General features: G+C 39.1%; 1 protein-coding gene across 1 annotated transcript in view; it reads right to left on the reverse strand.

The window, feature by feature from the left end:
• Positions 1 to 25240, reverse strand: part of LOC124798416 (murinoglobulin-1-like) — a 288271-nt gene that overhangs the window by 189974 nt on the left and 73057 nt on the right. The window contains exons 9-11 of the mRNA XM_047261813.1: positions 15020 to 15201; positions 4334 to 4564; positions 3928 to 4221 (exon numbers count right to left, since the gene is read on the reverse strand). Coding sequence (XP_047117769.1) covers positions 3928 to 4221; positions 4334 to 4564; positions 15020 to 15201 — 707 coding nt within the window. The remainder of the gene's footprint in view (positions 1 to 3927; positions 4222 to 4333; positions 4565 to 15019; positions 15202 to 25240) is intronic.

Raw genomic sequence — 25240 nt, forward strand, 5'->3', positions numbered from 1 at the left:
CTCATATGCAACTCGACTGTGCATGCACATTGAGCCCATTCGCAACTGCTTGAACGAATCTAATGTAAACAGTTGTGACGTCATACTCAATGGAGGCAATTTGTTGTTATGAAGCATTGCACAGTCTTCCTAAAGCCTTTGACACATTTTGCTGTTGGCAGACGCTTGTGTGAGCACTGTGTTTTGTTGTTATATGAGGTACATTTTCTTTGCAACAGAAGTTGTATTTTTGTTTTTTTCTCTTGTTCATGTTTTATTGCTGCAGTATTATTCTGCTGTAGCAGGACAGTAATATCCTTTGTTAGAGTATCGGTTCTTACCAGCCCAAAATACAAACATTCCACTGAAAACTAAAACAATGAAAAATTCCTGGAATTCTAAAAAATTTCAGGGTTTTTCCCAGTTTTCTCTGGAATGAAAAAATTCCCAGGTTTTTCCCAGGCCTCCCTATTGTCCCGGGTCGTATACACCCTGTCTCTAGTTCTCTTTCTTGCTGATGGCATTTGTGGGATAAACTACATTATTAGCAAGTTTCTTTTTGTGCATGTATTGTGGCTGGGTTATAGGGAATTTTACTTTCTTATGAATAATAGCAGCAAACCATGAGTCTGAAAATAAGCACAATATGAATACATAATGCAAATGTAAACTCTATCCACAGGTCCTCACGGGCCCAAGTCCCGGCAGGCTCATCAGCACTGACTGACTACTGTGTCATCTTCTGTCAATGGTGACACCTTTTGGGTTATGGAGGGGTGCGATGTCAGCACACCACTCTCCCTATAGCTGCCAGTTTTCATGACCTGAAGTCACTACGACTCAGACAAGTAGCTCCTCAACTGACATCACATGGCTGTGTGTACCCTGCTCAAGTTCTCTGAATAAAATAAAAATCCCGGGCAGTACTAGAAATCAAACTCAGGTCCTCTGTACAGCACCTAGCTGTGGTGACTATGCAGCTACGAAGGCAGAAACAATTCACTGTGCAATTTATAAGGCAAAAATGTGTAACACGAGCATTTATTGAAAGGCACATATTGAAAGTGAAGGAACTTGATGAATCCAGACCCAATCTAAACATCATTTAAGAAGAAAAACAGTTCATATCCAAGCAAGGGTACATATGTAATTTGAACAGAGCAAAAAAAGCAATGTGGAATGCAGCTAAGAGACTGTGAAGTGAAAAATGCATCTCCCATTTACTATTTAGTTACCAACTGTAATGACTGCATCTGGACTGAGAATGGTATCACAGATTTAAAGAATTTTTACACAAACTTGAAAAAACATAATTCTAGTGAAAAATGTTTAAATGGTTTTGCTGAATTTTCCATGCTGGGGAAAGTGGACATCATGTGCCAACCAGACAGTGCTTACTGCCTTAATATAAAGACATACAATGAAACTATGTCAAGGAAGCAGTACATACAGGATGAACTGATAAGACCGCATAACATTTTGTGGCAAACTCAAGTTTGCTTTAAGGGGCCATGATGAAAATGAAAATTTTACGAACCCATGAATTTTTTGAGGGCTAGTTTATCATGTGTCAGAAATGGACAGTGTCTTGATGCAGGACATTGAAAAAGTGGAAATCTGGGTTTTCTTAGGATTGCATGAAACAATTCAAAATGAAAGCCTGGAATCTATTTAAGGGGTAAGTTTCAATCTCATCAAGAATGACCTTTTAAAGACAAATTACCTCAGAGTAGAATTTGATGATGCTCCTGACTGTGCAAATTTGTCACAACTGGTCCTAATAATTTAGAATGAGGTTCTGGGGAAAATAAGTGAAAGATTTACTTCCTCTGCATGACCATAACATCACATTGTGGATAGTGTACCTGTAGCTGTTGCCAGAAGCTAGGCAAAACGAAACTAAATGAGACACCTGAACAACTGATAGCACAGTTTTGTGATAATGCTCCTGTTATGAATGTCCATGAAAATGGGCACAAGTTAAAACTGAAGTAGTGTAAGAAAATGCTCACTTTATTTGCTGCTATGCACATAAGTTAAATTCAGTCATGAATGTTGTGTGACAGTCAGTAAGCAGTGCATACCTTATTCAGCAATCTGGAAGGAATTTCTACCTTTTTTCTCCAATCTCCAAAATGTGCAGTCATTGACGACGAGGTAGGGAAGAAACGTATTCCTACCCATCCTCAGACCATCAGAAGGAATTTTAAATCTCTGAGCTTAATGGCTATATACAAATGCCTAAGCAATTGCATGGAAAAAGTTATTGATGATGATACTCATGATGACGGGGATGCAAACAAAGCTGTGCTTCTGAAGGTATTTCTGTAAGATGAAGATTTCCACTCCTGGTAAAAAATTTTTAATAAATGTCATGCCTCATTGTGGCATCCTGTTCTACATCTACATCTACATCCATACTCTGCAAGCCACCTGACGGAGTGTGGCGGAGGGTATCTTGAGTACCTCTATCGGTTCTCCCTTCTATTCCAGTCTCGTATTGTTTGTGGAAAGAAAGATTGTCGGTATGCCTCTGTGTGGGCTCTAATCTCTCTGATTTTATCCTCATGGTCTCTTCGCAAGGAGAGGAGCAATATACTGCTTGATTCTTCGGTGAAGGTATGTTCTTGAAACTTTAACAAAAGCCCATACCAAGCTACTGAGCGTCTCTCTTGCAGAGTCTTCCACTGAAGTTTATCTATCATCTCCGTAACGCTTTCGCAGTTACTAAATGATCCTGTAACGAAGCACACTGCTCTCTGTTGGATCTTCTCTTTCTCTTCTATCAACCATATCTGGTATGGATCCCACACCAGTGAGAAGTATTCAAGCAGTGGGCAAACAAGTGTACCGTTCAATGAACAATGAAGGAATATTGATGCAGTGAAAACTGTGGAATATGTATCTCACTTTGCAGCATCTTTCTAGTATATTAGGGCCTCACCTAATACTGACAATCAGCAAAAAGAACCAGCTGCAAAACAGGGACATTTCATGGAACTGAGAAAAGTGTATGCACAAGACATCAGAGAGGGCATCAGGACTCAGATCAGTGATCAGATATCAGACCAGTTTTAATGATCACTTTTCAGCTGACATCTGTTTAAGCCATCACTGTTTCAGAAATATCAAACTGCCTTGCCGCCCCCCCCCCCCCCAAAAAAAAAGAAGAAGAAAAAGAAGAAAGGGGGGGGGGGGGATCTGAGAGTAGCTGTTAATTCGTGATCAAGTGACATGAGATTTCAATAGACAGGCAAGATAAACAGATGATAGAAATATTTTCCATAATAAAAAGGTACTCTGGAGAAACTAGAAATATACTTTGAAGAAATACGAATCAGAGTAGCTAAAGCAGAAATATGAGAAGTTATATCACAGAAGATGGCCACAAAAAATGAACAAGATTGCGGGAAGGTGAAAAAACTTTTCAGCATATATAAAAGAGTAGAATATCACAACACAAAGCGAACACTGCCTTCAAGCTTCCAGATATTCATACTTTGGACTGGTTACCTCCTAATATTTTTTACCTTGCTGAAACATTATCATTGAATACACTGTAACAAATGAGTGAATGAATGAATTAGACTGAATGTAAGATGTTGTTGCCTGTACAAATAAAAATGAAAATAAAAGGTGAGGTGATTACCCTGGTCTGAAGAAAGTTTGAAAGTGGATTGTCGAGTTCTGGATTATAGAATATCTTTTTTTACCTACATACTTGTAGTTAATCATTCACAGATTGGTCTTTTTTGTGGCAGATTTGTAAGAACGTATTTCATTATAGATCACTAAGAATATTCTTTTTATCATTTTCATTAGCGTATAGAAAGTTAGCACTTCTACCAACCTGTTCTGAGTGGTATTAACATAAGTATCCAACCTGTATGGAGTGATACTGACGTAAGTAACTATCTTACAGAAAGAAAAGTGCTGCTGTTGACTTACAATGTTTGGTAGGCATTTATCAATGTGGACAACATGAGTTGCTGCAACAACTTCACCGTCTTTGCGAATATTATAAAGAATAAAGTAGCTCAATGGTGACATTTCAGGTGTTATGTGCAAGTTCAATGACAGATGTCTGATTTCTAAACCTGTTGTATTCTCATGCACAGAATTTTCTTCACTGTTATCCATAGAGCCAATCATATTCTGAAGGTGTTTGAGATAGTCCTTCCCAATCCTAATTCCCTGTTGGTTAACTGAAGATGAATAAATTATATCACCACGAGACTTCACCTGCAAACAAACATTATGCACTTCAGTTTCATTACAAATACGAAACTGCTATAGTATAAGAATAGTCAACATATGAAACATCTTGGATGTTCATGAATGAAACAGTCCATACCAGGTAATGAAATTTAGAAAATGCTGTGTTATTTTGTGCTGTAAACAATACAGAGATCTTGTGATGCGTGTTGCATCGTACAACATTCTCACTTCCATGCAGAAATGTTATATAGCTTTTGGATGGTGAATACCATGCATGAACATCAAAAAATGAAGAAGGCTGCTCCATGAAAACTCTCCATCTTTTATCTGCAGAATAATATTTTGTCTGATAAGCAACAGCTGTTGCCTGCAACAAAAGAATGGAATATTATAAGAAAGAAGTACCACCATAAAACATAAATTATGAATTGTCAATAAAAATATATTAGAATGATAAATCTCAAAACATTAGTAGGTTTTTAAATTATTTCCCTCAGTTTAAACTACTTTCTGAGATTTTCTTACAATAGGCAGATGGTATCATCCTTTGTGTAGATTGACTATTACAATATTCTGCACAACACTTCTGTAACTGACTCAACATATGGTACTGAAAACAATGGTTGTCACCATTTTGTGAAGAAAAATGGTATTGTTGACACCAGCTACACACCAGATAAACACTATTCACAGATTAAGCACTAAGGAACTAAGGTAGCAATAGAATAAAACACACGTTTTCAGTTAATTCTTCCAAACATGCTGGTTACACTATAATAAAAATGATGCATGGAATTAACAATAGAGGAATAAAGGGTTACATAGTATTACCATGATGAGCTTGTTATAACAAGTAATTCTATAAATTCTAATGAAAGTTTCATGCTTCTGTGGCAGTATACAGCTTTAGTTATACAGACGATACATATACACATGGTCACTGAAGTTCGCTTAATCACTCAGTACACACATTATCCACATTCCTCTGTTCCCACTATTCTCAGATCCAAGTATAGGTTCTTCAGTTTGTCATGCTTAAATAGCAATATAGCTTCTTCATTAGTACAGCTTCCCAACTGCCAACTGAGCTCACAATTCTGAGTGGACTCAGTTTAATGCCACTCCACTCTGAACACAACATGTCTTTTTATCTATCTGCATAATTCTTGAGTCCACGTTGTACCCAACTGCTTGATTGGAAAACAATGCTCCTCCTAATCAAACTAAGTACTTTCACATCCTTCGTATCAGAAATTTTAAAATATTTGTAGTATTTTTCTGAATGGCATGGCCACTCAAGGGGACACACAATTAGGTTGTTGTTGGCATTAATGTGTATGGTTCAGCAGAAAGACGTCTAATATTTGGACAGGCCATTGTGTGAGTAGTGACTGGGTCACTGGTGTGGAGGAGGTATAGATCAATGGCACTGTACATGCCATTTTAAGCAGGCACAGTGGCTTGGCTAGGTGGGCATTGTGTGTTTGTTGTGGAGGAATATATTCATAATAGTTGTTCTGTGATTACTACTCCACAAGCATTTTGCATTTGGTTCGAACTTGGCTGACAAGACTCTGTTTCTGATAGAAAAACTTTTGAGTTGTGATATCAAAATTCAGAGCATCAGGTTCTGTACTGAAAAGAAAATCTACTGGATGAACTCTGACTGTAATGACAGTGGAAAATATGGCACATGTGAGGGTGTCCATCCAACAATCTCCAAAAAGTTAAGAACTTAAACATGCAGCTGCCCTGGGATTGTCTGATAAGATCATCTGCACAGAGATCTTCACATACACCCCTATAAAATAATGGTTACCCAAGAATGAAGTGAGAGAGATTTTGAAACTCGCAGAGCTGCGTGTGAGGAAAGTCTTCAGAATATTCCCCTGGTGCTGTTTTCATTTGTTCTGCTGAGGCTCACTTCCGCTTGTTAGTTAATATAAACCAAAAAAATTTCCACATGTTAACAGAAGAAAACTCTCAGGCACCTCACCAGCAACCATTTCACTGACATCATGTCACATTTTGGTGCACATATGCTGAATTATGTGTTTGGGGTTTGTATTTTATTTATTTATTTTTTGAAAGAAGGTATCTTAATAGTAACGGGTAATTCAAATTGCTACTGTTACATGACGGAGACCTAAGTTAAATCAGCTATCAGCTTGTTGTGGACCAAGCAGACATCGCCTGCCCCCAAACCCCCCCCCCCCCCCCCCTGCCCCAATAAGCACATAAGGAGGTAATGACACAGGAAGTGGCCACCTTTCCTCCAGAAATGACATAAAGGACTTGCACAACTCTGGAGAAGTCTTTGTCAACAATGAAGGATGCTATTTGCCAGATATAATTTTTAAAACCAACTAAGGTTATCCACAAATCAAAGTATGTTTTCTGTATTTTTATTTGTTTGTTTGTGACTACCTTCTGAAATACCAGAGGTCTTTAAACTGGACCCTATACTTCACCATCACAAATGGTGTTGCCAATAAAAATGGCAATGACTGGATTCCACTTTTATGTCTTACATTACAAACAAAGATCATTACACTCAAATATTTACATTCTTAATTTTAAAAATCATTAAAAGTGCAGATAGTATGATAGAATTTCAGTACAGATGAATAGTGGTCAGGATTAAGCAAGTGCTATTACTGTCTGCTCGAGCATGACTTTGAACACCACTCCAAGTGACATATATAAAGTGAACTATTCAGTAGAGTTCCGTGCTCATGCAAATACACCTGCTTTGGCTTGTGATCCAGTAATGTAATGACCAGAAGAACCCCAGTGAGCACTGATGTGAAATGTACTACAAGATTAGCACTTTTCGCTGGACTGGAAATTGGAACAAAACTATTACCTTTTTGAGGCAGTGTTCTTAGCAACTGCAATAACCACAAAAAACTCACAAACCATCATCAGAGCCTCAATTCTGCTAGTATCTCTTTTATTTCATTAGTAAGAGCTTTTCCAGTGAAAGGTGAGGTTCCATGTGTGGCTTCCAGTCCAGTTCCTAGCTTTAACGTGTTAAGAAGTGTCTCAGCTCTGTTACAGCAACATATTGACCCTACCACTGTGGTCACCTCATTTCTCACTGATATCCTTTTTTCTTGGAGTGCTATTCCATGAAGATATGAACAACTTTTGTGGTTTTGGAAAGTATAAGAGTAATACTGGCAGAATTAAAGCCTTAAGCTTGGTCATGAGTCATGTCTGGGGAGCTCAATTGCCAAGAGTCTATGTTCATGACTTGATCCAGCACAGTATTAATTCTTGAGAGGGCACGCCATGTAAAGTATGCCAACCACAAGTAAAATTACCTTGTACTGTTCGATTATTGCTTTGCAATGTCAAACCGATATCTATTCCTTCATTATTGTTTTACCTGACACAGCACTAAGTTGTGTTGTATGTATGTACTATACATCCAAGTGAGCAGCAATAATATAAAATAAACTGTGAGCTAGGTGAGATAAAATGTACAATCCGTGCCAGAAAATGACCCAGACTGAAACAGCGGCACTATCCCACAATGAAGCGGTTGCATACAAAATAATTAGCAATTGAATAAGGCTGGCTGTTATCGGATGTAACTCCATTGTTTAATGCTTTGAGTGTGTACCCGACATCAGAAAAATATAACAAAAATTTATTTTATTATTGTGTAATTACATTACAATGTAGCTCACATAACATAAGTTTATTTCATCATCGTTGAATTAAACTAAGAGTAAACTGTGATTCTGCTCATACATGTTTATCTTGGTAACTTAAAGACTGCTATTTTTTAGATATGTACATTGTATGCCATGTGCCCACTCATGCTACAAAAATGGCGCACCTGCTCAAGGCTTAATATGGCAACAAATTTCATAATGAAATTAATTCACTGCGATACATGACCTGATTTTTATTAGAAAAGATGCTTCTTTGTCTATGAGAAGCATTAACATAATCACAATTATTGAGCTTGTAAAAGATCATCAAATATGATTTGTCATGATTAGTACACAAATTATGTTTCCCTCTAACCATTCTCAAATGTTACGGATCTGCATATCCTCCTTCACTATTACACTAGGGTAAACTTTCATTACTCAACCATCAGGTGAGGCTAGTTAAGCTCACCTCAAATTAAACAAGGAAATTCAGAAAACTTCATGTTCTAACCCAATGTTTAACTACTATATGCTGAACTGCTCCTGATAATTCATAGTGGAGCGAGGGAGGCAGATCGGAGAAGAAGCAAGCCCCATTCAGCACACAGACTGCTGAAGGTAGAGGAGCTGCACAAGGGAGTGCAAGCTCTGTCCACCTCATGTAGTGCTGGAACTAAACATGTCTTGTGTGTCTTGTAAGATTTCAAAAATAGAAGCAACACAATGAAGTAATGACTGATTTACATATTTGTTTTTCACAATGTTACTTATTGCTGCCAATTCTGTGTCAGTTCTCAAAAGAGGCATTTGGTGATATTGCTAGTTATTTTTATTGCTTCTTCAGTCTATATTTTAAAAAATCTTTTTGGATGAGTCATAGGTAGTGCCCACAACTAGGCTGGAAATACTTTCCCATTTATTTTGAAAATAGTGCCGCAAACACACAACATGACATTTAATACCTACTTTAACGGCTTCCACAAGGTTACACGGTTATGATATTGTCAGATCTGTTAATGCTGGTAGTAACCTTTTGCTAAATACTAGCAGTCCCCAATAAAGTATTTCAATATCTACCAGTTCATAACAAAAAACCTTAGCAGTCAGGGAAAGTTCAAGAAATGGTATTGTTGTTATATAAACATAGCTGCTGGAGTATGTCATTGCCTACATGCACCATCTCTATTTTTTCATAATTTTTGTTATTTATAATGAAATGACACAAATCATAGCTGATTTCATTTCTAGGAAAATATCAAGTTTCATGTAAGCTATTAGTAAAAAACATTTTTAGAGAATATCTTCAGACATTCAATTACAGTGTGCAGCCATCACAGAAATGCACAGTATGTACCCACTGATGCACTCAACATAATTTCTGACTGTGTATTGCAAGTTGTAGTATGAATTATTACCTACAGGATTAAAAATAAACACCTACCAAAATGTCCTTCCTGAGAGACTATATCCTAGAGGATACTGCCAATTACTGCATTTTGCTTAAAAGTGCACATTGGCTGACAATAATAACCCAGACCTTCATCTTCCTTGTTCTTACATCTTACACATAATATCAAACTCCTCTTTTCATTGGTCTGAGAGAAGTCTCATAAATATGTCATTCTCATGTTGTAATATTACTGCCGCAAGCATTCCAGATTTGAAATCACTTATATTATGTAAGTTTCTTCTAGACGTCCCAGTGCAGTTTAGAAAACTATCTCAAACACATTCTTCACTTCTACAACACAGCCAATTTTTGATAATTACATTAAATAAGTGGGCATAAAATTAGTTCCACATGACTTCTTCTGGAAGTGAACCATGAGTGTGAGTATTGATTGTTGTATCAAAGAAAAATCACCCGAGATAACTGTCAGATTACAAGAAGACAGAATGGTTGGCCAGTACTTGTCTTCAGCTCAAACCCCAGGATGTGTGCAACCTACCTTTAGTGACGAAGAAGGAAGTGAAATATTATACTACATAGGCAAGCACTATAAAAAAAATGAATTAGAAGGAACAGAAAACAATAAACACATGATGGAAGGGGATGGAGCAAAATAGAAAAAACATAAAAAAATTATAGTATACACTATAGAGATGATGAGAAATAATGCAAAATACCAATAGATAAGGAGGAGAAATTTGCCTTTAACATGGTCTTCCAGAGGACAGTAAAAAGAAATTGTACTTGGCAAAGGACGACATGGTACTGGCTATACTTTATGAAAGAAAAAGGGAATTGTATAGGATATGATGGCCCTAAATCATGTTACAATTTCAAGTGATGGCAAGCTCTTGAGATGCAGAGTAAAAATAGACACATAGCTAGAAAGAAACAAAAGCAAGAAAGAAAGAAACTCATGAGGCAGGAAGCTAGAAGTGTAGTTTATGAGAATTAACTAAAAAATAAGAAAGCATGCCAGATTAAATTATGTAGTAAATTCAACATATTATAAATTGATGATTGCACACAGATGAAATGTGAAAAGTATCAATACTTCCATAAACACTAAAAAATGTTGCAGGTACAAAGAAAAAAAAGGAAGTCATCTCACAATGAACCAGTTAACTATTAATAGCAGGAAAGAATTCCATTCCATCAGTAATAGCAATGTGATTGAACAGGGTAAATTAAACATAGCTATTCATAAATGTTTTCAGTACAATAAAAATTTGGAACATCTGAAAAAAAATAATCAAAAATTTATCAAACACACAGAGAATTATGCAAGAAAATGAATATTTCTTGAATAGTTTGTACAGTTCAAGAGATGAATCAAAACACATAGATTCAATTATGAAAATAATGAAATTTCGGCAATAGTGCTAGATGATGTGTACAAAACCAACAGACATGTGAAGAAAGCATAGGTAACAGGCAGTGATGGTGTTCACAAACCTGAATAACTAGTGCAGGCTGCTTTAAGAAGTACAGGAAGAGAGCCAGTGAGGTTCTGCAAGGTACCAACAGGGATGTGGAGCCATGCTGACTCTAGTGCTGTGGCTTGCTGTGCTAGGTTTCTCTGCTGAGGACCAATGGCAACAACAGCCTGGTCAAGGTGGGCCCACAGATTCTTGACTGGGTTCCTATTTGGGGAGTTTGGTAGCAAGGAGAGTATGGTAAACTAATCCTGGAGTTCTTTGAACCACAAGCATACACTGCAAGACGTGTGACACATTTCATTGTCCTGCTGGTAGATGCCATGATCCTGAGGAAAAATAAACTGCATGTAGCAGTAGACATGGTCCACAAGGATAGATGCATACTTGTGTTGATCCATTGTGCCTTCCAAAATGATAAGACTACCCAGGAAATGCCGTGAAAACATTTTCAAGACCATAACACTCCCACCAGTGTCCTGGGCCCTTCTAATGATTGTTGCAGGATATTTGCTCCAACATTTCATGCTGTACACACCAATAACCATCAGTCTGATGGAGCATAAAACATGATTCATTGTAAAGACCAACAATCACCACTCAGTTGCATTCGTTAGTATGGGTGGATGAACCAGGCACCTGGTGCAGAGTCCCATACACAAGAACATTTGCTGAATGGATGTTGGAAGACACTGTTGGTAGCCCCTTTGTTCATGTGGGCAATCAATTGCTCAGCAGTTGCACGTCTATTTGCGTGTACATACCTCTGCAGCCACTGTTCTCCTGTCATCTCCGTCATCTATGGCCCATGGTGCACCACAGTTGCCTATGTTGGATAATACTATTTTGCCAAGATCAGTGCACTTTAATCACGGCGGCATTCGAAACAGTTCACAAACTCAGCCACTTCAGAAATGCTTCCACCCCTGATCCAAAAGTCAATGGTCTTGCCATTTTGGGTGTAAGATAAATTGCTCCATTTCTGTGTTATGACAATCATTGCACTGTTTCCTGCATGCTTTATACATCCTTCACTGCTTGTGCTGCCACTTGGTGTCTGAATGGTTACTGCATGTTGACACTGTTAGACTGTTATCACAGTAATGTGTCTGGATCATGTACATCACAACAAAGCATACACACAAGATATGAACTACTACAAATGTATCAGTCTCATTTCAGTTACTGGCATGTATAAATTATTCAATAAAACTGTCACAATCTGCACAAAAGGACAGATTTTATTTTAATTGAGCAAAAGAAAGAAGCTAGCTATAGACATGAATACTGCACAATGGACAACTTGTGAGTCATAAAAAAGTCCCGAATTTAGCTATGAGTAACACATTGTCTGAAAATCACCATTTTGAAAAACTTAAATTTGCTAATGAAAAATATGACACTGATGTAACTTTCATTATTATACAGAAAATAAATACATGAAAACTACAGCTTTCATTAAAGTAAAACAGGACACAGGAGTGTTACAAATTGAAAAAGGTGTCAGACAAGGAAATTCCATAGCACCAAATCTATTCTCAGCCTCCCTAGAGGAAGTTACCAAATTCTTAAATGGCAAAAATGAAAAAGGTATATGTATTAATGGAATAGGTCTGAAGAACTTAATAAAGCAAGTTTGGAAGTAGACATTGAAATCGCAACTACATTATAACTAAAATAATGTATAATCAAAACAATGAAAAGAGAACTGTACCAATCAACAAAGAAGTCATAGAATCAACTGAAGATTTTTTTAATTTAGGGCAGTTGAAGACAATGCACAGATGGCTACCGAAAGAAATAAACAGTTGCGAAAAACGAGCCAGGAGTGCACTTGGTAAACTAGAAAGAGTTCTCAGAACTAAGTTTCCAATGCTTCGTTAGCTGAAAGTTCACAATCAGTGTGTAGCCAATTAGCAGTTTCAATTTACAGTAGTACGACATGACCACAACAATTCAAAAACTGAAGGCTGCTCAGTAAGGAATGTAGAGATGCATTGAGGGAACTATTATTAACCAAACTAGACCAAAAATTAGTCATCTTCCCCAGCCTTCACAATGGCCACAGTTCAGTGCGAAAGAGAGGCTGTAAGTTTCTTCAGTTATACTGTCTTCAGCTGAAGCCACTCATTGATGATTAGATCCCATAAGCTACCATCCTATAAATTTTACACAGGCTTAGCACTGGGTGGTTTAGCTGGTCAGTTGAGGCATGATAGGATACCTGAGTGTTTGTCATACCAGAACGATATGTGTGGAGCCTTACAGCCTGCTGAACATAGCTGTTGTCATCTTGAAACATGGGAGTGTCGGCAGCATATGCATCATGAATTTCTAAAATGAAGGGCAACATTGTCAGCATCAATGCTGAAATAAACAACCCAGTTCATGTTTATCATAACCTGAATGAGTGGGTGCAAGTCATGGTATGTAAAACACCTTAAAAATATAGCATTAAATGCCTCAGGGGTCACCAGTACTGTCGATGCCTTTCAGCATTCAAAAAGCAGGAAACTGCAACTTGTTGGAGCACCTCAAATGCCTTCAGTCATCTACAGTCAATATTTTGGACCACTGAACATGTGAAGTTTAACTAACACAGCTAGCAATGCCCTTTTTATAAGATACCCGACTAAAAATGTCCAGTGCAAGCAGTTTCTTCACAATGTTCACTCACAGGCTGGTTGCACTGATAACACCTGTTTCTGCTGAGTTTGCAACCAGTTGTCATTATGACAGTGTGACTCTCATGTCTGGTTGTGTTGTTTAGTATCTTTTTATAGCCATTCTTCTTATACCATGTTACATGGCTGCGAGGCTTACCTCATACACACAATGGACAACTTCATTCATGATGTGAACATGGGCACTACCAAACAGGGTAGCTCTTCCTGTCTTTATGTCCTACCTTCATGTCACTCCATCTTTCTGTACTGATACAACCAACCTGTGTGTATACACTACTTCACATCTACGACTTACATGAGGTTGGAGGGTCACATGACCACTTAATTTAAGCCTTCAGTAACTCAATTTCAGTGTTTTCCTGAAAAACTGTAGTGTCTCAGCGTAGGGATTGAACACTTCTCTCAGTAAACCATTTTATGCCCTTTTTCCTTTATCTGTAAGAAAAATATCTGACTGCAGACTCCTTGTAGTGTAGCTTGTAGTTTGTGGGAATGGCCTAATCTCTGCCTTCACCTTCATTCATCTTATTTTTAATATCAGACTATATAATACAACCTCCAACAGCCCCATAAGTGCTAACTAATCTGGTGGATCTTTCTCAGATTTAGAATGCGCTCTATTTATGCTCTTCATCAGAGCAGTGACATTACTAATCACTCAAAATATTACTAGGCAAATCTTTCGGGCTTTTGTTACACAGTTTCCTGTTCTGAAACCAGCTATGGCTGATATGGGTCCCATACAGAACTGCTGTACTCTAGATGAGGTCTTACCAAGGAACAACATAACTCTTGTTTTACCTTCTTTGAAGAGCCGCTAGAGATTATCTTTACTTGGAAGAGGACTGTTTGCCTTGCAAATTTGAAGATACCAATGCTATTTGCTATCAAATGTTATGCCTAGATACTTAAGTATTCTTCCCACTAACTTATACTTAAATGCTATCTTGGATTTTGTGTAGCAGAAATTGACAGTCTGGCCCTTCCTTACATTGGTGTTCGTTCACTTTGTGTTTAACAACTGCTTTATCAATGTAGGGTCATCCTGGAGAACTTCATAATATGGTTGTATAGCAAAATTAGGCAATTACAATATTATTCCTTCATCAGATGAGAGACAAACTGCACATTCATACATGTGCAACTCACACATGCATGGCTAGTCAACAGATAAATTGTATAATGAGAGTTGTGCAGGAGTGAACATGTGTGTGTGTGTGTGTGTGTGTGTGAGAGAGAGAGAGAGAGAGAGAGAGAGAGAGAGAGAGAGAGAGAGAGATCTGATAAAGGACTTTGTCGGAGAGCTGGTATTTTCCAATAGTCTACTTTTACATGTGCCTTTCTACCCCTCAGCACCTCCTCTAGGTAGTGAGTGGCGATGTATCCAAATCATATAATTATTCCATTCCACATTTTCCATTGTTTCAACTATAATATGATAGTGATTCACCCTAGGCACAAATTAAAGTAAAAATAAGTTACTCAAATAAATGAAAATAAAGTTAAAAGGTCTGCAAACAATTTCAGTGTTAAGATATTAATGGTAATACTAATTTTGATGTTAAACTATAACAAAAATTTTACCACAAATGAAAGAAGAACAATATTCTGGTGCTGTGGAGGAACAACAAAGTCCACAAAACCATCAGAATCTGATGTGAAATTCTTACACGCAACAAGAGCTCGGTTCCACTCTCCCGCTGCTTGTACCTTCAGGCACACTTGAATTTCTTGGCCTGAAGCTGGTAAGTCATTCGGTTGTGCCACTTTGATCTGTTTATAAAAGAAATTCCTTGTAGCAATTTTTACAAATGAATGACATTTAATTAAATGCAAAGTACACTGTAGTTTTAAAACACAATAAACTGTCTAAAGCACACAAACATTCAAAAACTATTGCTAGCATAAGCATAACAAATTAAAAAGCTTAATCTTTTTCCACAGCTTTCTGCACTTGTCTATTTCTCTGTGGCCTTCTATGATTCACAAAGACAATTACTGTTTTATTGATTAATGCATAATCCACTTCAAACCCTGTGGGTTTATTTCAGCTTCTAATGAGTAAGTGCATTCTCTTACATAGCTTTTGCTTATTTCTCTGTCTGTTATGAAAACATTCTTCTATAATTACTTTGTACATTAATTTAAAATTACTTACTTACTACAAATATTTGCAACATCACTTCCAGCATTTTTACTTGTATATCAGAAATTAACACAGAAACACCTTACTTTTCTATTATGAGTGACTCTTGCAGAAAAACGGTTATACATGTGAAAAACAACAACCTACTGTAAAGATTTTCCTCACTGCCAGTTCAGGACCATATGTCTTTATCAGTTTTTGTGAATTGTAAATCACAGCTGTAACCATTCCTCACAGATAAACTACTGTATTACCGTACTCTAACCTATTACTAAGAACTTTACTGCCTGTGCATCTATATTCCATTAGCATTTTGTGATGTGCGGAGGAGAGTACTTCTGGTACCAATGTCATTTACCCCATTTCATATTTTGCTGATATCACTGAAGTTGGAAAACTGGAAATTTCCTGCAAAGAAATTCAAATATTTTGGTCACTACATTACTGAAGAAGGAATTTTGTCTCAAGAACGGAAATTTGAAACCATCACAAAAGTAAAATTCTACACAGACCTAACTTTACCATTCTGTATCAAAACAGGAAGCACTGACAATGAGATGGGCATGTTTTAATTACATGACCAATAAACTGAACACAATTTTAGTCCATCAAAGCACCAACAACTCAAACACAGTGTCCAAATAGTATTCAGCAGGAACCAATCATGCACACAAAGGGCTGCACCAATAACAAAAACACACACACAAAATTAAAAACAACCTGACTGTCAGAGACTACCAATGAGAGTGAATTTGAAGACAATAGAGGTGAATGTGAGAAGAAGCTTAAGTTAATGTATTTGAAGGGGATAAAATTTGATAATGAGTTAAGAAGCATCTGCAATGATACCAGAAGAAATCGAAATCATAACCGAAACTGCATACTATTAAACATATGATTGGTAAAACAGGAGAGACAAAAGGCAGAAAAATGTTATAAAGTGTATAACATGTTTAGGAGGATAAGAGTTGACAGTAACATTTGGAAGTTTTATTGGCCAGAGTGGTTTACAGATGTGTTCATAAAATATGCAGTTTGGACAATGTGGGACACTAAAATTTATTCAGAAAAATCAAGAAAATATTTATTTCTTTAGTATTTCAAGGGGAGTAGAAAACATCTAGCAACCTGTGACAGATACCAGAGCTTGAAAGAAAGTAACCAAACATGTAGAGGGCTTACACAAAACATTTTTCCAAAAGAACAGAGGAAGTTTGTTGCTGTAAATTTAAATGTGCCACTAAATAAAGAGGATATATTGCTCAACATTTGTGATGGTTGATTTGTTTTCCAAATTTATAAAATTTTATCCACTCTACGAAGCATCTAACAGAAATATAGTTTTCAAAATCAGATGTGGGAACATGTAAAGCAATCCTTTCTGATAAAGGTACCCAATTTACCTACAACACTTGAATAGCTTTAGTTGAAGATGAAAATATCAGTCATATTCTAATATATCCCTGTCATCCAGCCAGTAATCTCGCAGGAAGCTGGTTCAGAAAAATTGGGATGTTATGCAGGATGCACTCTAACAAGCCTCACACAAAACAGATAGAACAAATTACTAGCTTTGAAAATATTTTAAACAGCCTGCAACATATTTCTACTGGTTTTTCTCCTATGGAATTTTATACAATAAAAAACATCCAACTTGGCAAATGAGTTGATTGAATTTCCAGCCTGCAAGAGCTTAACTCCACAAGAAAGAGAAGAAATTGTAGGAAAAATAGTGTGAAACAGTGGAATATCAGAAAACAAAGGCATGATAGGAAGTTGAAAGCAACCCAGTTTGAAGTAAGTAATCCAGTTCTAGTCAAAACAGATGAGTAATCTTTATCCTATCTGTGAGGAGTTGAAGAAATTTTTTGTATTTATATTGGGCCCTTCAAAGTACTTCATAATCCTCATCTAAAAGCTTACAGACTCATCAATCCAAAATCGCTGTAGCATATATTTCCATTCTCATTTTCTATAAAACGTCTTTCCCCTTCTACTCTGTCTGTCAAAATTATCTCCCACTATCATCAGTATTCATTCTTCTTGAATTAGTAATTGTGAGAAACCACTTTGTCGATCACATGACTTACACCGGGCTTACAGTACAGGACTTAAAAAATGTTTGTGATTAATACACTACTCTCTTATTCATGACCTACGATGCCATATTTTTACAGTTACTGACTTATGGAGCCACCTGATTTTGCTGAAACAATTATCTCTTTGTCCTATAATGAATGCATATTTTACAAATGAAAAAGTTATCCTGTGAAATATATCATTCAGCTGGCATATCCTCTTGTAATTCCACAGGTGTACGCTGTGTTTGTGTTCATATGTCATCTAATTTATACATCACCTGATCATACTGGGAAAAAGCCTTGCCACTGTCAACCATTTTATTCTATGAAACAGTTTATGCTCAATTATCTGCTTTGCCAGACAGCAATATTTCAACTCTGTCATATGACTTCTCTTACCATGGTATTTTTGCAGCACACAGTGTCACAGATATTTGACATTAGAAAATGAATGACAGTAAATGTAATATAGTGGCACATATTGTAGATATAAGGAGTAGGACAACTAGCAATGTAGAATTTGGAAAAAGAATTGTTAACCTGGCTATTTCTTTGTCAAACTTATGTTCATTAGGTCAGTTATCAATGCTCACACCAAATGTTATGAACAGGGAATTGCACATTTATAAACCTAACTGTGACGTCCTTAGCAAGCACTTGAATGTCCTATGATAAAATAAAAGGAAGTGTTTGGATGGGAGCGGGGGCTGATCAGAAATCTATGCTTTCACCAGCCTAATACCACTCGAACAAGCAACTGGCATTATAATATCAGACATAAAAGTTACTGAGATAAAATTGAAATGTGTGTAAAGAAAAATTTGTACCATTTGACTCTTGCAGAATATATTTATGGTTTGGCATTATTAGTCTGATATAAATGTGAGGGGAAATTTGTTCTATTTACCTCCTTTTAAATATGAAAAACTCACCATACCTAGAAAGATCAGATCTTTCTGCTTAGCAAACAGCAAAATATAATATGCATTCTAAATTATCAGTCTGTTATATGATGATATAAGTAAATATGTACTGACCGTCATCAAGTAGTGCCATAATGACTGTCATCAAGTAATGCCATAATGATTACTTGCTCTGTTTTCATGTTGTAACAGTAAAGCTTGGCGTAATTAGGAAGGAAAGGTGAAGAGTTTATGTAGTAATCCAGGATATTGCATAATGATGTAATGAGAGTCATTATTTTTGAAAGATAATCTCAGTAAGACTGTGTTACTAATGTTATTGGCAGGTAATGTTACTCATGTTAATACGTATGTACTGAAAAAGAATGTACATTATTGTGAGGAAACAATGATGTATAATGAGAAATTGTATAATGAAGTTATGAGCAAGGATAAATAGTGAAATACATTCATCTTCTCTTCTTGAACATGCAAGATAGCTGGCAAAATGTATGTACCTATTATTGAGGCAGTAATGTTGAAAGCAACCTATAAATTCAGTTTCTCTTATGTAAATGAATAAAATAAGTGCAATAAGAGCATTATATTTATGTGACAAATTTTGCTTGTACATTCAACTGAAACAAAGATACTTAACATGGAAGTGTTTCAAATAGTTCAAGATCAACCTCTGAATGCAGGAAAGGGATCAAATAAAAACACTATAACAGAAAGAAAACCAATAAAGGACAGAAATGTTACAATTGATAAATAAATTTCAATTATAAACTGCATGACAATAACTTGTAAATAGTAACATAAAGTTGTATTTTATGGAATAGAAAATCTCATATAAAGATGTGAAACAAATACTAACAAAGAGAAAGAGGGGCTGGCCAGTACCTACCTCAGCTCAGTACAGCCGATAGATACACAAAACAGAACAGAAAATTTACGTTCCTAGCTTTCGGAACTTTGTTCCTTTGTCAGGAAGGAAAGAGGGGAAAAAAAGGGAAGAAGGGGAAGTGGATTCAGTTACTCACAACCCAGGTTATGAAGCAACAGGGAAAGGTAAACAGGGAGGGTAGCAAGGATGGAGGCATGGTTGTCAGAGAGAAGCCAAAGATATCCTACTGTAAGTACTGTGCCAGCTTCAAATCAAAGAGGATGCATACCGAAGTAAAAGAGGATGCATACCGAAGTAAAGAGGTATATAGTATAAAGGTAAACACAACTATATAGGATGAAAAGATGTGTGAACAGTTAAAGAGGAAAGGGAAAAAGGAGGAGACTGAAGAATACGGTTGGTTAACGTAGGTTCAGTCCAGGGGGATGGCGGGATGAAAGGATGTGTTGGAGTGCAAGTTCCCATCTCTGCAGTTCTGAGGGACTGGTGTTGGGTGGGAGAAGCCAAATGGCATGTACGGTGTAGCAGGTTCCTAGGTCCCTAGAATTATGCTGGAGGGCATGGTCTGCTACTGGGTATTGGACATCTCCTAGGCGGAAAGTTGGTCTGTGCCCATTCATGCGCTCAGCCAGTTCAGTTGTTGTCATACCAATGTAAAAGACTGTGCAGTGCAGGCATGTCAGCTGATAAATGACATGTGTTGTTTCACATGTGGCCCTGCCTTGAATTGTGTATGTTTTACCAGTGGCAGGGCTAGAGTAGGTGGTTGTGGGGGGGATGCGTAGGGCAGGTTTTGCAGCGGGGACGGTTACAGGGGTAGGAACCGCTGGGTAGAGAAGGTGGTCTGGGAATATTGTAGGGTTTGACAAGGATGTTACGGAGGTTAGGGGGGTGATGAAAGGCAACTCTGGGTGGTGTGGGGAGAATATTGTCAAGGGATGATCTCATTTCAGGACTTGACTTGAGAAAGTCATATCCCTGGTGGAGTAATTTGTTGATGTATTCGAGGCCAGGATATATTGGGTGACAAGGTGGGTGCTTCTGTGTGGTCTGGGGGTAGGAACATTGTTGTTGGACCGGGAGGAATGTATTGCTTGGGAGATCTGTTTGTGGACAAGGTCTGCAGGATAGTTGCGGGAGAGGAAAGCACTGGTCAGGTTATTGGAGTAATTGTTGAGGGATTCGTCACTGGAGCAGATACGTTTGCCACGAATACCTAGGCTGTAGGGAAGGGAGTGTTTAATGTGGAATGGATGGCAGCTATCAAAGTAAAAGTACTGTTGTTTGTTTGTGGGTTTGATGTGGACAGCGGTGTGGATGTGAGCTTCAACAAGATGAAGGTCAACATCCAGGAAGGTGGCTTGGGTTTTGGAGAAGGACCAGGTGAAATCCAGATTCGAAAAGGAGTTGAGGTTATGGAGGAAATTAAGGAGTGTTTCTTCACCATGAGTCCAGACCACAAAGATGTCATCTATAAACCTATACCACACCAGGAAAAGCAGCTGTTGGGTCTTCAGGAAAGCCCCCTTTATGCGGCCCATGAAGAGGTTGGCGTAGGACAGAGCCATCCTGGTTCCCATGGCCATTCCCCTGATTTGTTTGTAGGTCTAGCCTTCAAAAGTGAAGTAATTATGGGTGAGAATGAAGTTGGTAAGTGTGATAAGGAACAAGGTTTTTGGAAGATCTTCGGGTGGGCATTGGGAAAGGTAGTGTTCAAGGGTAGAGAGGCCATGCGTATGTGGGATGTTTGTGTAAAGGGATGTAGCATCTATGGTGACAAGAAAGGTTTCAGGTGGGAGAGGGGTGGGAATGGATTTGAGGCATTCTTGGAAGTGGTTTGTGTCTTTGATGTAGGATGGGAGTCTGTGGGTGATAGGTTGGGGGTGTTGGTCTACCAGGGCTGTTGGGGCTTTGAAGCCTGCCACAATGGGACATCCAGGATGGTTGTCTTTGTGGATTTTGGGTAATAGGTAGAAGGAAGGGGTACGTGGCTCAGGTGGAGGGAGTAGGTCTGTGGAAGCCATTGTGAGGCCTTGTGAGGGACCTTGGAGTTTTAGGATTTTCTGCAGCTCAGTCTGGATGGAGGGAATGGGATCCTGGGTAACAGCTTTGTAGGTTGAGGTGTCGGAGAGTTGACGCAGTCCTTCTGCCACATACTCCACACGGTCAAGTACCACAGTTGTGGAGCCTTTATCCACCAGGAGGATGACAATAGAGCGGTCTGTTTTCAGCTCCTTAATGGCACATTATTCAGCTGGGTTGATGTTGGGGGTTGTCGGGACGTTCTTCAAGAAGGACTGGGAGGCAGTACTGGATGTGAGGAATTCTTGAAATATCTGCAAGGGATGGTTTTGGGGGAGGGGAGGAGGGTTCATTTGAGAAGGCGGAAACATGCATTCAGCGTAGCCAAACTGCAATCCCACATACTTTTCCTCTGGTCCTGCTTAACCCTAAAGGACCTACTTTAAAAGTTCCCATCTCTGGGTGCAATCCCTCCTTCCACCACTCTCTCCTGGACTTCCAGAACCTTCAATCCTTAGCCCTTACCCAACCTGTCCTGAATCTCTACACCACTTCATGTAACCACCACTCCCAACAGCTCCTATCTCTCTTCAAAGTCATACACCTCTCAAACCCCTGGTTGGAGAACACACTCAGGAACATCATCCTAGAAGGTAGCTGTAAACTTGAGTTCCATGCCACGCACCACCTGAAAAAACTATCCACAATGCTAGTGCAACAGCTAAGAAGTGGGGTCCCTCTCCCTATCCTTCACAAACACCAATCACAACAGCACCTTCAACAAACCCCCCTCATAGCCAACAAACCTAGCCTAGCCACTCTACTCAATCTCCCAATCCCAGCACATACCCCACACAGACCAAGTCTCAACTATAACCACAATCAAATGTCACATATCACCAGTCCCAATTCAGTTCTAAACCTCTCCTCCAGATCCCTCTCTCCTCAGGAGACATCTGTTCTATCAAAAGGCTTAACCTTTAGCCCCACACCTAAATTCAACCACACTGCCCTGGTTAAAGATCTCCTCTCATTCACCCGGAACCTCAACTGGAAATATAACTTCACCACCCAAACACAGCCACCAAATACTAGACCCAATGTTGAACCCAGTCTAGAACCATTCCGACCGCCTTCTCAAATGGACCCTCCTCTCCCCCCCCCCCCCCCCCCCCCCCAAAACCGTCCCTTGCAGATATTTCAAGAATTCCTCACATCCAGTGTTGTCTCCCAGTCCTTCTTGAAGAACATTCTGACAACCCCCAATATCAACTCAGCTGAATCACTTGCCATTAAGGAGCTGGAAACAGACCACTCTATTGTCATCCTCCCGGTGGATAAAGGCTCCACAACTGTGGTACTTGACCGTGTGGAGTATGTGGCAGAAGGACTGCATCAACTCTCCGACACATCAACCTACAAAGCTGTTACCCAGGATCCCATTCCCTCCATCCAGACTGAGCTGCAGAAATTCCTAAAAATCCAAGGTCCTTCACAACGGCTTCCACAGACCTACTCACTCCACCTGAGCCACGTACCCCTACCTTCTACCTACTACCCAAAATCCACAAAGACAACCATCCTGGATGTCCCATTGTGGCAGGCTTCAAAGCAGCAACAGTCCTGGTAGACCAACACCTCCAACCTATCACCCACAGACTCCCATCCTACATCAAAGACACAAACCACTTCCAAGAATGCCTCAAATCCATTCCCACCCCCCTCCCACCTGAAACTTTTCTTGTCACCATAGATGCTACATCCCTTTACACAAACATCCCACATACGCATGGCCTCTCTACCCTTGAACACTACCTTTCCCAATGCCCACCCAAAGATCTTCCAAAAACACTTACCAACTTCATTCTCACCCATAATTACTTCACTTTTGAAGGCTAGACCTACAAACGAATCAGGGGAATGGCCATGGGAACCAGGATGGCTCTGTCCTATGCCAACCTCTTCATGGGCCGCATGGAGGAGGCTTTCCTGAAGACCAAACAGCTGCTTTCCCTGGCGTGGTATAGGTTTATAGATGACATCTTTGTGGTCTGGACTCATGGTGAAGAAACACTCCTTAATTTCCTCCATAACCTCAACTCCTTTTCGAATCTGGATTTCACCTGGTCCTTCTACAAAACCCAAGCCACCTTCCTGGATGTTGACCTTCATCTTGTTGAAGCTCACATCCACACCACTGTCCACATCAAACCCACAAACAAACAACAGTACTTTTACTTTGATAGCTGCCATCCATTCCACATTAAACACTCCCTTCCCTACAGCCTAGGTATTCATGGCAAACGTATCTGCTCCAGTGACGAATCCCTCAACAATTACTCCAACAACCTGACCAGTGCTTTCCTCTCCCGCAACTATCCTGCAGACCTTGTCCACAAACAGATCTCCAAGCAATACATTCCTCCCCATCCAACAACAATGTTCCTACCCCCAGACCACACAGAAGCACCCACATTGTCACCCAATATTATCCAGGCCTCGAATACATCAACAAATTACTCCGCCAGGGATATGACTTTCTCAAGTCAAGTCCTGAAATGAGATCATCCCTTGACAATATTCTCCCCATACCACCCAGAGTTGCCTTTCGTCACCCCCCTAACCTCCGTAACATCCTTGTCAAACCCTACAATATTCCCAGACCACCTTCTATACCCAGCAGTTCCTACCCCTGTAACGGACCCCACTGCAAAACCTGCCCCATGCATCCTCCCACAACCACTTACTCTAGCCCTGCTACTGGTAAAACATACACAATTCAGGGCAGGGCCACATGTGAAACAACACATGTTCATTTATCAGCTGACATGCCTGCACTGCACAGCCTTTTATATTGGTATGACGACAACTAAACTGGCTGAGCGCATGAATGGGCACAGACCAACTGTCCGCCTAGGAGATGTCCAATACCCAGTAGCAGACCATGCCCTCCAGCATAATTCTAGGGACCTAGGAACCTGCTACACCGTACATGCCATTTGGCTTCTCCCACCCAACACCAGTCCCTCGGAACTGCAGAGATGGGAACTTGCACTCCAACACATCCTTTCATCCCGCCATCCCCCTGGACTGAACCTACGTTAACCAGCCGTATTCTTCAGTCTCCTCCTTTTTCCCTTTTCCTCTTTAACTGTTCACACATCTTTTCATCCTATATAGTTGTGATTACCTTTATACTATATACCTCTTTACTTCTGTATGCATCCTCTTTGGTTTGAAGCTGGCACAGTACTTACAGTAGGATATCTTTGGCTTCTCTCTGACAACCATGTCTCCATCCTTGCTACCCTTCCTGTTTACCTTTCCCTGTTGCTTCATAACCTGGGTTGTGAGTAACTGAATACACTTTCTCTTCTTCCCTTTTTTCCCCTCTCTCCTCCCTGACAAAGGAACAAAGTTCCGAAAGCTAGGAACGTAAATTTTCTGTTCTGTATTGTGTATCTATCGACTGTACTGAGCTGAGGTAAGTACTGGCCAGCCCCTCTATCTCTGTGTTAGTATTTATTTTATGGAATAGTTCAGTATTTGAGTCAAATGTCCCTCCTCCTCCCCCACCCCCCCCCCCCCCCCCCCCCCCCCCCCCATAACTGATACTGAGATATGAAAACACTGTCAAATCTCATGACATTTACTTATATATATCACTTTATTTCTTCTACAAGATAGCTGAATTTTTTCTGGTTTTCTGTCAAGCCCCAAAAAACCCTTATTTGTCATCTGGTGCAC

Source organism: Schistocerca piceifrons, chromosome 5 (genome assembly GCF_021461385.2).
Source record: "Schistocerca piceifrons isolate TAMUIC-IGC-003096 chromosome 5, iqSchPice1.1, whole genome shotgun sequence".
Lineage (NCBI taxonomy): Eukaryota > Metazoa > Arthropoda > Insecta > Orthoptera > Acrididae > Schistocerca > Schistocerca piceifrons.